Source organism: Phyllostomus discolor, chromosome 5 (assembly GCF_004126475.2).
Source record: "Phyllostomus discolor isolate MPI-MPIP mPhyDis1 chromosome 5, mPhyDis1.pri.v3, whole genome shotgun sequence".
Taxonomy (NCBI): Eukaryota; Metazoa; Chordata; class Mammalia; order Chiroptera; family Phyllostomidae; genus Phyllostomus; species Phyllostomus discolor.
Genome location: NC_040907.2, coordinates 23687991 through 23699032, shown reverse-complemented (window position 1 = coordinate 23699032; position 11042 = coordinate 23687991). Strand labels below are relative to the sequence as shown.

At 56.0% G+C, this 11042-nt stretch overlaps 2 protein-coding genes across 5 annotated transcripts; both read right to left on the bottom strand.

Moving 5' to 3' along the window:
* Positions 1-343: 343 nt before the first annotated feature.
* Positions 344-6259, bottom strand: ADPRS (ADP-ribosylserine hydrolase). 2 transcript variants are annotated; one of them, XR_004903138.1, is made up of 7 exons: positions 5833-6259; positions 3186-3282; positions 2704-2911; positions 2415-2599; positions 1975-2075; positions 837-1182; positions 344-583 (listed from the first exon to the last, which is right to left on the bottom strand). XR_004903138.1 is itself a non-coding variant. In XM_028513710.2 (6 exons), the coding sequence occupies exons 1-6, from the start codon at positions 6242-6244 to the stop codon at positions 890-892; spliced, it is 1296 nt and encodes a 431-aa protein (XP_028369511.2). In that variant the 5' UTR covers positions 6245-6259; the 3' UTR covers positions 344-889. The 2 variants fall into 2 exon arrangements, 1 of the variants encoding a protein (XP_028369511.2); XM_028513710.2 differs by having other exon boundaries at positions 344-1182.
* Positions 6260-6726: 467 nt separating this feature from the next.
* Positions 6727-10522, bottom strand: TEKT2 (tektin 2). Of its 3 annotated transcripts, XM_036025771.1 has the most exons (10): positions 10352-10522; positions 9486-9681; positions 9279-9404; positions 8868-9073; positions 8188-8331; positions 7988-8102; positions 7700-7807; positions 7421-7564; positions 7166-7245; positions 6727-7041 (listed from the first exon to the last, which is right to left on the bottom strand). In XM_036025771.1, the coding sequence occupies exons 2-10, from the start codon at positions 9639-9641 to the stop codon at positions 6828-6830; spliced, it is 1293 nt and encodes a 430-aa protein (XP_035881664.1). In that variant the 5' UTR covers positions 9642-9681; positions 10352-10522; the 3' UTR covers positions 6727-6827. The 3 variants fall into 3 exon arrangements, with proteins under 3 accessions (XP_035881664.1, XP_028368836.1, XP_035881665.1); XM_028513035.2 differs by lacking the exon at positions 10352-10522 and having other exon boundaries at positions 9486-9876; XM_036025772.1 differs by lacking the exon at positions 10352-10522 and having other exon boundaries at positions 6900-7041; positions 7162-7245; positions 9486-9876.
* Positions 10523-11042: the final 520 nt, after the last annotated feature.

The following is an 11042-nucleotide window of genomic DNA, read 5'->3' as shown; positions in this document are numbered from 1 at the left end:
TCCCATTTCCGGTCTGCCAGGGCCTGGGCCCTACCTGCAGAGCAACATATGAAGTCAGGCTCTGAGAGCAAGAAAACCTGTCTTGGTCCCCGCCCCCTGCCTGGGTCGCTTTGCGTGATCTCTTGACAGGAAAAGGTACCAGACCATGCCTACTCGGCCCTTCCCCGCAGAACGATGCAGCCGGCTGCCAGAACCGGAGGGAGCTGCCTCAGAAACCCAGCAGCTCTCGCCCTGGAATCCTAGCTCCTAGGAGAGTGCACTCCAGACAGAGAGGAGCTAAGCGCAGAGGGTCAAGGGCGGGGAGAATCCACTCAGGGCAGAGGAGAAACAGAGGGAGCTGTACTGGGATTTACCAAAAACCGTTTATTGCTCTGTGACTCCTGCTGGAAGCTGTTAAGCCCCGCGACAGCCAAGGGCCAGACGTGTATGGAGATTGGCTAGGTTCAAGTGCCCGTCTCTTCCGTCCAGAGAAACCTGCCGCTGGGGCCCTGCCCAGTCAAAGACAGGCTTTCGGGCAAACTGGCTAAATTCCACCGGGAAGTGATGCTGCTGCAGACCATTTCCACCTCCCCAGTTCCATGTCCTAGATAATAAAGGGAAACGCCACAGGCAGCCTCCAATAAAACCTGCCCTGGTTCCTCCTGTCCGACTGAGGAGCCAGGGGTGCCCGAGGCTCTGCAGCAAGCCAGAAACCCAGCACCAGGGCGGCCCCAGTCCCTCACTCACTGTTCCAACGACCTCCCCCAAAGAGACCCCAGCCCTGGGAGTGTAGTCCGCCCACGTGGCCGGAAGGCTGAGGCAGGGAGCAAAGTCCGAGGAGGCTCAGGGTTTCCCACCTGAGCTGAGGTTGGTCCCGCTGGACGTGGCAGAGCCCCAGCAACTGCGGCCCTCACGGACTCTTCTGGAAGACTCGGTGCAGGCTCTGGGCCAAGATGTCTGTCTCTTCATAGCCCTCACAGCTTTGCTGCCAGCTCTCTGGCACCTGTTCTATCCCATAGTAGGCGCCAGCAATGGCCCCAGCCATGGTGGCAATGGTGTCTGTGTCCCCACCAAGTGAGATGGAATAGATGAGAGTCCTTTGGAGGCTATTGAAAGTAGAGGGGATCTCGGGGTCGGGCTCCATGCAGCGCAGGAAGCAGTAGATGGCAGTGGGCACAGATTCAAAGGCAGCAATGCCATTGCCTGTGGGGACACCGGATTACAGGAACTTGACTCCACTCCCCCACAGGTCCCTAGGCTTCCTGCCACTTGACACAAGCCAACACTCTCAGCTTCAGGTTGAGCTGTGACTGAGATCACAGGTTCTACCGCAGAGGTGTTGAACTCGTTTCCACTGGGGGCCACATCAGCCTCACAGTTGCCTTCAAAGGGCCGAATGTATTTTAGGACTGCAGAAATGTAACTACTCCTTAACAGTTAAGGAGTTGAAATTACCTTCAGCCCTTTAAAGGCAACCGCAAGGCTGATGTGGCCCCTGGTGGAAATGAATCTGACACCCCTGTTTTATCGCTAGACCACCTGGGTTGAGACCCTGGCTCCCCCACCTACTGGCTGGGTGCTGGGAAAGTTCCCTAATGACCAAGATTCCTGTATCTTGGGGTTGACTCCTTGTGTAGAGTGGATTGGATTAGGAACTCTCACAGGGCTGGTTTATATAAAACAGATACAAAGCATTCTGCATAGTGCCCAGAGTACAGTAAAAGTGCTATATAAACACGGGTTATCACCATCAGCTGTGAGAACTGGCGGCCAGAAATGTCTGGGGATATTCACCTGTGAGGCTGACGAAGGTGCTGTAGCCCCAGAGCAAGAAGGTGCTACGCTCACTCAAAACCTGCCACGGACCCTACAGAGCCAGGTCTGTGTCACACCAGCCCCAGGTAAAAACGATGGCGGGTATGACTCCTGGCTCCCCTCGCACCCCTGAGGCCAAGCCTGACCCTGAAGGATGACAGGTGTAGGGGGACTGCTCACCTAGCTCAGACACCACTTCCTCTCTGGTCACCGAGTCCTGTTCTAGAAGCTCTCCGATCTTCTTCAGGCGGCTGGAGTATGGACGCTCCTCCATGCCCAACCTGTGGGTTGGGGACAAGAGTGCAGGGAGGTTGAAGGCAGGCCAGGGAGGGCTGTGAGGGAGGGCTATGTGGGAGGGTGAGGTGGGGACGTGGCCAGGCTGACACGCAGGCCCAGGTGTCCTAACAAAAGTGGATAAGGGCTGGGGGTGAGCTGCTCGTTTTGTCGTCTGGGACCCCGAACCTTGCTTGAAGCACAGCCAAGGTGAAGGACTCCCCGCACCCTTCCCTCAAGTCTGCAGTTAAAGGAAGGTCTCGGCTGTGACAACACCAGAGGAGTCCATCCCACATGCATACGCATTCACAAACACACCTCCAGCCATCTCCATCCCATATACTCACTCCTTGGCATCTGAGACGGACTGGGCATCACTCTCCAGCTCTTCCATGTGGCCCAGGAGTTGCTGGAGGAAGTGCTCAGTGGACAACTCCCCCTGCAAGGCCAGGTGCACGGCCAGGGCCTGCAGGATGGCACCGTTGTAACCGAGGGAGGAGGCGTGTGTCAGCTGGGCCGAGAGCCGGGCAAACTAGGGCAAAGGCAGTGGAGACTAAGACCTGCTGTCACAGAACCCAGAGGAAGGGGGTGGGGGGCAGGGAGGGGACAGCCCAGAAGCCAGCCTGCCCAGACTACCTTCTGCACATCCTGGATGCTGCTATAGGCCAGGGAGATGCCAGCCACCCGCATGGCACCCCCGTTGCCATAGGAGCCTTTCCCGTTAAACTGGGCTCGAGCAGGCTCGTAGACATCTCGGCACTTGGGGCTCAGGAGCTTCTTGAAGACGGTGATTACTCCGGCACCGTAACCCCTGTCGGGTTCTTTTCTGTACTCCTGCGCAAATCTAGGGGATGGAAGGGAGAGAGGATGAGGGTTTCAAAGATGCCTGTCAGTGCAGGGAGAGAAGAAACCTGGCTGCTCTGGGAAACCAGGAAGCCCCCGGGCCCAGGGGGCCTGTTCCAGCGGTGCTGTCCTTTCTAGCCTGGGAAGCTGCAGTGGCTCTGGAAGCCGTTTCCTGCTGAGGTGGGGTTCCAGCATATATGACAGCACTGCTCTGGCCAAGGGGTACAATAACTCTGCCCACCTGGTTTGCATCATCCCAGGACCATCCCCCTCACCTGTGAGCCATGTCCACTTCGTCGAAAGCCTCCTTGGACAGCAGGGACTGCACCAGGGCCCTGGACATGGCTGTGTCATCTGTGTAGTACAAAGTCTCTGCAGGGACAGGGTTGAGAGGTGGTTGGGGGAGAGGAGTTGCAGGGCTCAAGGGTGGCAGCTCATTCCTTTTACTCTCTACTTCTAGAATGCCGTAAGTCAGCCGCTCACTCCCACCCAATTTCCTGGGCTCCAGGCCTTGGGGTTTTCAGTAATTCTTTGTTCTAAGTCAGTGACCATATTCTGCTGATTTCTGAAGGAAAACCTTCCACCCCCTCTGGCTGCCATTGCGGCAGCTCCAGTCTTAACACGACCTGCTGGGGGCCGCTCAAACCTTCTGTGCATTCCCTACCCTCCCACCAGCCCGTATGTGCAGCCAGAAAAACCTTCCTGGGAGTAGCATATCCTCTTCCTTATCTCACTCTCCTGCTCCAGACAGCTGCCTGCTGCCTTCAGGACGAGGCCCACATTCACTGCCTCGGCATTCAAAGCTCTCCCCTCTTCATTCATTCCGACCCCATTCCCACATCCCCGGGACCAGTCTTGGAGCCTGGGTCAAGTCCTTCCAGCTGGGGCTGCTCCCATCCCTCCTCCTGTCCCCAGTCCTTCCTCTGGGTGCCCAGGAGGACCTCTCTGGCACTTCCAACACAGCACCACTGCTTATGTGGTGACTTTGCAAACAGGCCATAAAAGGGCTAAGGACGGGGACTGGATTCTATTTGAAGAGCCGATTACAGAAAACAAAGTACACTCTAGCAAGCCCCATTTCCCGTCCTCACATCTGCTATGCCCCCCTCTCTGTGTATGCCAAACCCCAACCCCACTTTCCCCTCCCCTTTTACTGTCAGGAGGCCCCACCACCTACTTCACCAGGACCAGAGGCCAACAGCCCTCTTATCTACAGCTGTACTCTCCAGTCTCCCCTAGAGGGAGGACGTCCTTCCTCCGATCCACCCCCCAGCCCAGTTTCTGGGGAGCTGGTCCTTCCTTTGCCCCCTCTCCTGTTTCCTCAGTATCTATCCCCCTATGTGGTGGAGCAGCACCCACTCTCCTTTCACTTGGGCCCTGCACCCTGCTTTTCCCCAGGGAACCACTTCTCTCCCATTCTCAGTCCATGTGATTAGCGCATGGAGCTAAAGCCACCTCTAGGCTGATCAGAGAGCACACCCATTCCTTTGTTTAGGGAGGAACAGGTGACCTAAACCTAAGACTCCTGGGGACTTTTTATGGGGACTACTGCACAGAGAAATTCTTCCTCTGGGGGAGCTGCTGAGCTGGGAGCTGCTGGGGGCCACCATGAAGGGTCTGCTAAAGGGAGTGAAGCCCACTAAGAAGAACGCAGATCTGAACAAGAAGAGGAACTAGGTCTGCCGAGAGGGGCTGGAGGCCCTGGATTCAGTCTCGCTTGAAGCCAGCCCCACCTCTAGACTTTTCAGTTCCGTCAATGTGTTCTTTTTGCTTAGGCCATTTTGAGTTCGTTTTTTTGCCACTTGCACCCAAAGGGTCCTAAAATACCTCTTAATCTAAAATTTGTTTTACCCTCATCTTAACATCAAACTAAAAATAAATTAAAAACTGTCCCTGCGTCTTGTCTTCACCTCAACCCTAGCTCATGCCTCCTCTCCTTCGCTTCATGCTAAACCTCACTGTTTTCCCATTTCCTCCTAAACCCACTGAAATCTGACTTCCAGACTTCAATCTTCTAGTGAAAATGCTTTTCTAAACCCAAAATACCCTCTTCTTAACCTCTCTGTAGCACACCAGTGACCAGCGTTTTCGCCTTGAAATGTGCTCGGGTTTTGTTGACAGACACGCCGCCTGCTTCTTCTCCTGTCAAACTGTTTTCTTCTCTAGCTCCTTTCCCTCCTCCAGGGTTCAGCCCCTATTCCTTGCTATCCTATATGCTCTGTAAGAATCATCCATTGTTTGACCTCGGTCGGGATACTGAGCCGTGATCCCGGTGAGGAGTAGATTGCGCAATGGGAGGGAGAAGCGGGGGGCGGGGCTTTATAGGCAAGGGACAACACAGGCACAGGACAGGCCTGGGCTAGAGGAAGCATGTGAGAGGAGCTGAGCCACAGACAGCGAGTACGGGTCAATGTAAAATGAAACCGGCCATGGAGGAAGGGCCGACCTGGTATGACACGCAAAGGAATTTGGCTCTATCTTAAGGATAATGGAAAATCACTGCATACTTTCTTGTGGGGGAGGCCGCGATAAGATCTGTTTTGAGCCCTGCACTCCCTGCTGTGTGGAGAATGGACTCGAGGCGCATCGATTCCAGACGCCTGGGTTAAGTGGGGTAAAATCGGTAGGATGTATATAGTGGATAGGCGCAATTTAGGAGGACGCCCAGGTTTCTGGCTTGTACAACAGGAAGGATGGTGTTGCCACGCCCGGAGTTGGGAAAGGTTCTTGGGAAGATGGTGCTCGGATTCGCCATGCTGAGCTCAGGGTGCCCTGCAGGCCGTCCAGCCCCCTGATCTAGCCCGAGCTGCCCTAGGAGTCTGATTTCCTAACGCGCGCCTTTCCCCGCCGCGCTCACACCCCACGTCCTGCGTGGGAGCAGCCTCCGCCCTCACTCCCACTCGCCTGCTCTGTCCCGCCCACCTGTCCTCGCGCTCCCAGGCGAGCCCGGGTCCGGCTCCAGGCTCTGGACGTGATGCAGGACTGACGTCAGGTTGACGGTGTCGTGCGCCTCGTAAAAGGAGCCTACGCAGTCCCCGAGCAGTGCGCCGGCCAAGCAGCCTCGGAAGCGAGAAAGGGAGCGGGCTGCCCCAGCCCCTCCGCAGCCCGCTGCCGTCATCGCTGCCGCCACCGCCGCCGCCGCCATCCGCGATGACCCGAAACCACTTCCGGTGCGGCTGGCACGTGCCCCAAGGAGCGCTTCACCTCCATCCCCTCGCGCCCCAGACCCACAGCACCACCCAGCGGCCCGGAGGCGCAGGCCCGCGTGCTTGGGACCAAAGCTGGTCCTGCAATGCTGGTTGAATTCCACCAGGCCTTTGCTTTTGCTCCTCATTTTTCTCCGTCTGTAACCGGTGTCACACCTGGCAGGAGGGCCACTAAAGGGTCCCAGAAGGGACTATCGGTATCGGGCCACAGCAGCCTTGCCCCTTCAGGCCACTGCCCTCTGGGTCCTGCCGTTCTGAAGCCTCACTCTGCCTTACTACCCCAGCCCTCCCACGGCAGCCCCTTTCTCTGGCCCCCACGCAGGTCTGGGCCCGCATCCCCAAATCCCACTGTGATTCTAGCCTCCTCTGGGCCTTCCCTAGGCCTTAAAAGATCTGGCAAGGGTTCAGCTGGGGCAGAGCTGATTAGAAGTTATCCTGCTAGAGCCCAGGGAATGCAGGCCTAGGCCACAGAAGGGCTCCCTAAAGAGGAACAAGGGATTGGATTTGGAACTTGGGGCTTGGTGGATGATGGTCACCATTTTTGCTCCTCCATTCACAGGATGTCCGTTTCCTCCCTGCTGGCTACATGCAAGGGTAGCAGAAAACCTTCTAGACTGAGAAACCCAACATTTATTAGATTCATTTTCTCCAAACTCCTTTCTCTTCCATTCCCTCCCACCTAACCTTCCTCTCCCACCTCAGCCCCCAAGGCTAGGCCAGCTCCAGCTGGCAGCTTTTGAGTGGACTCATGGTACGGTTTGTGGTGCGGGTGAAGGTGTCCACCTCAGGTGTAAACTTCTCAGCAGGCACAGTCAGCTTCCGACGAATGTCCATGCACTTGGTGTCCAACAGCATGGAGTTGGCCTTGCAGGCGATGTCAGCCTGCAGCCGGGCCAGGTGCTTGTACAGGGCATCCAGAGCGTCCCTGGGGGAGGAGGCATTAACAACCCACCAGCCCTGCATGAGGCTGCAAGGTGAAGGAAGGCAGCAGGAAAGCCAGCAGGCAGCAAATGTCTCCCTGCCCTTCCTGCCCACTCCCTCAAACCTACTGTGCTTGTGCCAGCTTCTGCTTTAGGGCAGCGATGGTTGCCTCTAACTGGTGAACCTCATCAGTGAGGCCGTACTGTGCCTGGAGGCAGAGATGAGGGTTGGGAGTCCCAGGTCAGCCATACTACCCTTCAGCCCAAGGGCATGGGTGCTGCTTTCTGCCAGCACCCCTGCTCCGCCAGAGTTATGTGGTGGGGGGGAGTGATCTTGAGAAAACTTCAGCAGGTGGGCAGTGCCCAGCTGGGGTGCCCTCACACCTGGTCCCGGCAGAGCTCCACATTGGGCCGGTAGGTTCTGGACTCCAGCCGGGTATGGCACAGCTTCAGGTTCAGTAACTTCCTGCGCAGGTCCTCCTCCAGGTGCTGGATGTCCTCCTGTAGCTCAGCAATCTCCTCCAAGGTCTGCAGGGAACAGAGGGACCGCTGTCCACTGGTCGAACCCACCATGGTGCACCCAGGGCTTCCTGGATGGGCACTGGGCTCCTCATCCCACAGTGGGAGGTCCAAGCCCAGGGGGACCCAACAGGGAGGGCTCACATTCTTCTCTTGCCACTTGAGCTCACTGTACGCTTTCTCCATCTCCCGCAGCCGCTTCCTGAATGCGAATTCTGTTGCAACCCTCTGAGCTTCAAGTTCATTGTTGGTCTGAAGGACAGGAAGTGGGCCAGGCAAGAGAGAGTATAAGCTCATGACCATCTGAGGATGCTGCTCAAGTGAAGGGTTGGGAGGCCACATGGCAACAGGGAACAAAAGGGAAAGGCATGAGTGCACACTCAGGCCACCCGTTAGCCACAGAGGAGCAGGGTCAGGGGAGTGGTCAGCTACCTCAGCAATAGTGAGGGCGATGGCCTCCCTCAGCTCTGTGGCTTCTTTCATCTCAGCCTCTGCCCGGTTCTTGTTGAACCGACTGAACTCATCCCACTGTTGAAGCGTGGAGGATCTGCAGGTGGCAGGAAATACCGAGTCATAAGCCTAGGGCCACTGTGGGGTTGGGTGCGGGAGAGACTGATTAAAACACTTCTTACCCATCGGGGACACGGGTGGGATTAATCTTCAGAGAGATGTTTGGGGACTTGAGGTTGAGAGAGAGGCAACCTCTGTCTATGTCCAATGTCTCCACTTTGCCCCGGTGGTCGGAGTTGAGCTGCTGTCGGACTTCCTGCAGGAGGCTGGAGAAGGAGCAGACTAGCTTGAGATCCTTCGAAGCCCCAGGACTCAGCCCCCCTCCCCCTCATTGTATTGCAGTGCCCCTGAGGGATGCGGAGGCTGAAGTGACAATGGGGCTGTTGCTGCAGCTGGGACGAAGATCACAAAGCTGGATGAGCTCCTCACAGACAAAATTATGACACCCACGTGCTTGCACCCAACCACAGGGGCACACGTATCAGTTACACTCACAAAGGCTCACACATACACACTCATAATAGGGTATTCAGTCAGAGGTGATGGCAAATGGGCTTCATCTCTCATGTTTCCAATCAATTCACAATGGCTCCCTAAGCAGGGTGGGGAGAGGTATTCTGAGAGCATATCTAGGCCGTGGAAAAAGTGTTACAATCAGTTAGTGGCTTCTGCTGTGGACACAGCAGGGACAGAAGGCAGCCTGAGAGCCAGCAGCTCGTCGCCCACAGTACACATATTGCACATTTAAGACACTCAGCCTTCAGGTGCAGGTGCACATGAGAATGACCCATCTCTTCCTTACCAGAGCTTCTCAAAACTCTGGCTAATCTTCTGTTGCAAGGCCTTCTTGGTGGCATCGATGACCTCCACCTCCTTGTGCAGCTCTTCCTCCACAGGGTCCTTCACCACGTCAATGTCACGCCGACTATCCCGCAGGGTCAGGCACTCGATCGCCACATCCAGAGGCAGGTTCTTGGCCTGCAGGTTTTGCTCTGCTGATTCTTTCATCTGGAAACATGAAGGCACAGGAGGAGCTTGGTGGGCCATTCACTGGGGGCCAACTCTCATTCCCACATTAACAGAGGGGCCAGCGAGTGGCTCGGATGGACATGCCACTAAATGCCCCATCATGGGTTCCCAGACCTCAAAGTGGGGAAGGAGGGGGGCCTTGCCGCAGGGTTTCCTGCTGGCACCCCCTGCTCCAGCTCCCTGCCTGTGTCAGCGCGTCGATCTCTGCATCTAGATCCGTCAGACACTTGTCCAGCATCTCCTTCCATCGGTTGACTGTGTCAACCCTCTCTGCCAGTCGGGTCCTATTGTCGTGTTCATCCCAAATGGTCTGGAAGAGACAGAGCCAGATAAAGAGGGTGTTTGGGTTTAGGGACTATCCCTTGACCCACTGGAGCCCCCCGCTCCCAACCTGATTGTTGGTGTCATTACGGAGGACCCGGGCCTCCTGGCGGATCTGGTGTGATGCATCTCGCTTCAGCTCAGCGTTGGTGGACAACAGTTGTGCATTGGTGTGCCAGTCCGGCAGCCGGAAACGTTGGCTGGGCTTGAGGCTCAGCGTGGCCATGGTGCTGCGCCCCTAGGCCTGTTCCAAGACACCACCTGTGCTGCAGAGGGAAGACAAGGCTGCGGGGGACTGTTCAGGAGATCCTTTTCTAGGTCAAAAGCCCCGTCCAAAGGACCCGCTGCTGGCCACTCTGCTCCAAGCCCCTTGCTGCAAGAAGCCTGCTTGGGAACAGCCCTCGATCTGCTCAACTTTGTATGAGGCATTCACTAAGTTTCCTCCCACCCACCCATCCACAAACACTAACTCCTGGACCCTGCAGGTCCTGGAGCAGAGTGTGTGTGTGGTGCCAAGAGCTTAGTGGGGCTGGTGGTGGGTGGGGCTTAACAGGAAAAATAGCCCTTAATCCAGTTTCCACCCCTGCTTTCATCAACCAAGTCTTGTGGAGCTTTCTCTTCGTTCTCTGGCTTCGGTTAGGACCTGCGGGGGTTCTAAGAGAAGAGCCCTTTTCTCCATCCGGAGAGGACAGGCTAGTTTTGCCTAGGATATGGGTAGGCAAAGGGGAGGGTTTTTTTTTTTTTTCCGGGGGTTGGGGCGAGTGCTGGCCCCCCTCCCCATCTGCTCCTCGTACTCCCTCCCCGACCGACTCCCCTACTCCCCGCCCCTGTTGGAGGAGGAGCACTGGGGTCCGTTTAGTTCCCAAGCGAACCCCACCCCTCCATCCCCAGGGTAATTGTCTTTGGTTTAAATTACTTGCTTCCCTGGCCTCTCACCTCCTTCCCAGCTCGGCCTTCCGCCTCCTCTGGCCAGCTCCTCTGTTAAGCGCCCTGGTTGCTAGGCACCCGCGGGTCCCTGTGCTAGTCACCACCGCCTGCCCGCGTGTTTACCTTGGCAACAGAGGGGCTGGGGTGGCGCGGTCTAGAGCCGGCTGCGGCTGCATGATGGGGCGTGAGGAGGCTGTAGCCTGGAGGATGTGGCATTCACTTCATTTACAAGTTAAACATTTTAATGTTGATCAATGTTATGCATCGACATGATAAAACTTACGTACATAGAAAAAGTAGTCTCCCGCTCATGCATTCCCTAGCAGGTATCCTTCCAGAAGTGTGAATATATTTGATATTATTTGCACGCATTCCTTTGGTGCTGCCCTGTCCAACGATGTCATCCATCTGCTTGACGGCACAGAGGGAATGATGATCATTTTTGGAGAGGGCACATCCCTGGGAGTGGTAACTGCAATATTAGAAGCAAAGCTCAAAATCCAACCATTTAAAAAAGAGAAGGAAAAACAATTCAACTGTGCCAGTACTGCTCTAGGCCTTGGAAAATGTTAACATTTTAAAAAATATATATTATTTATTCATTTTTAGAGACAGGGGAAGGGAGAGATGGGGAGAAACACTGACCAGATCAGTCGCCTCCCCTACACTCCTGGACCAACGGACCAACCCGCTACCCAGG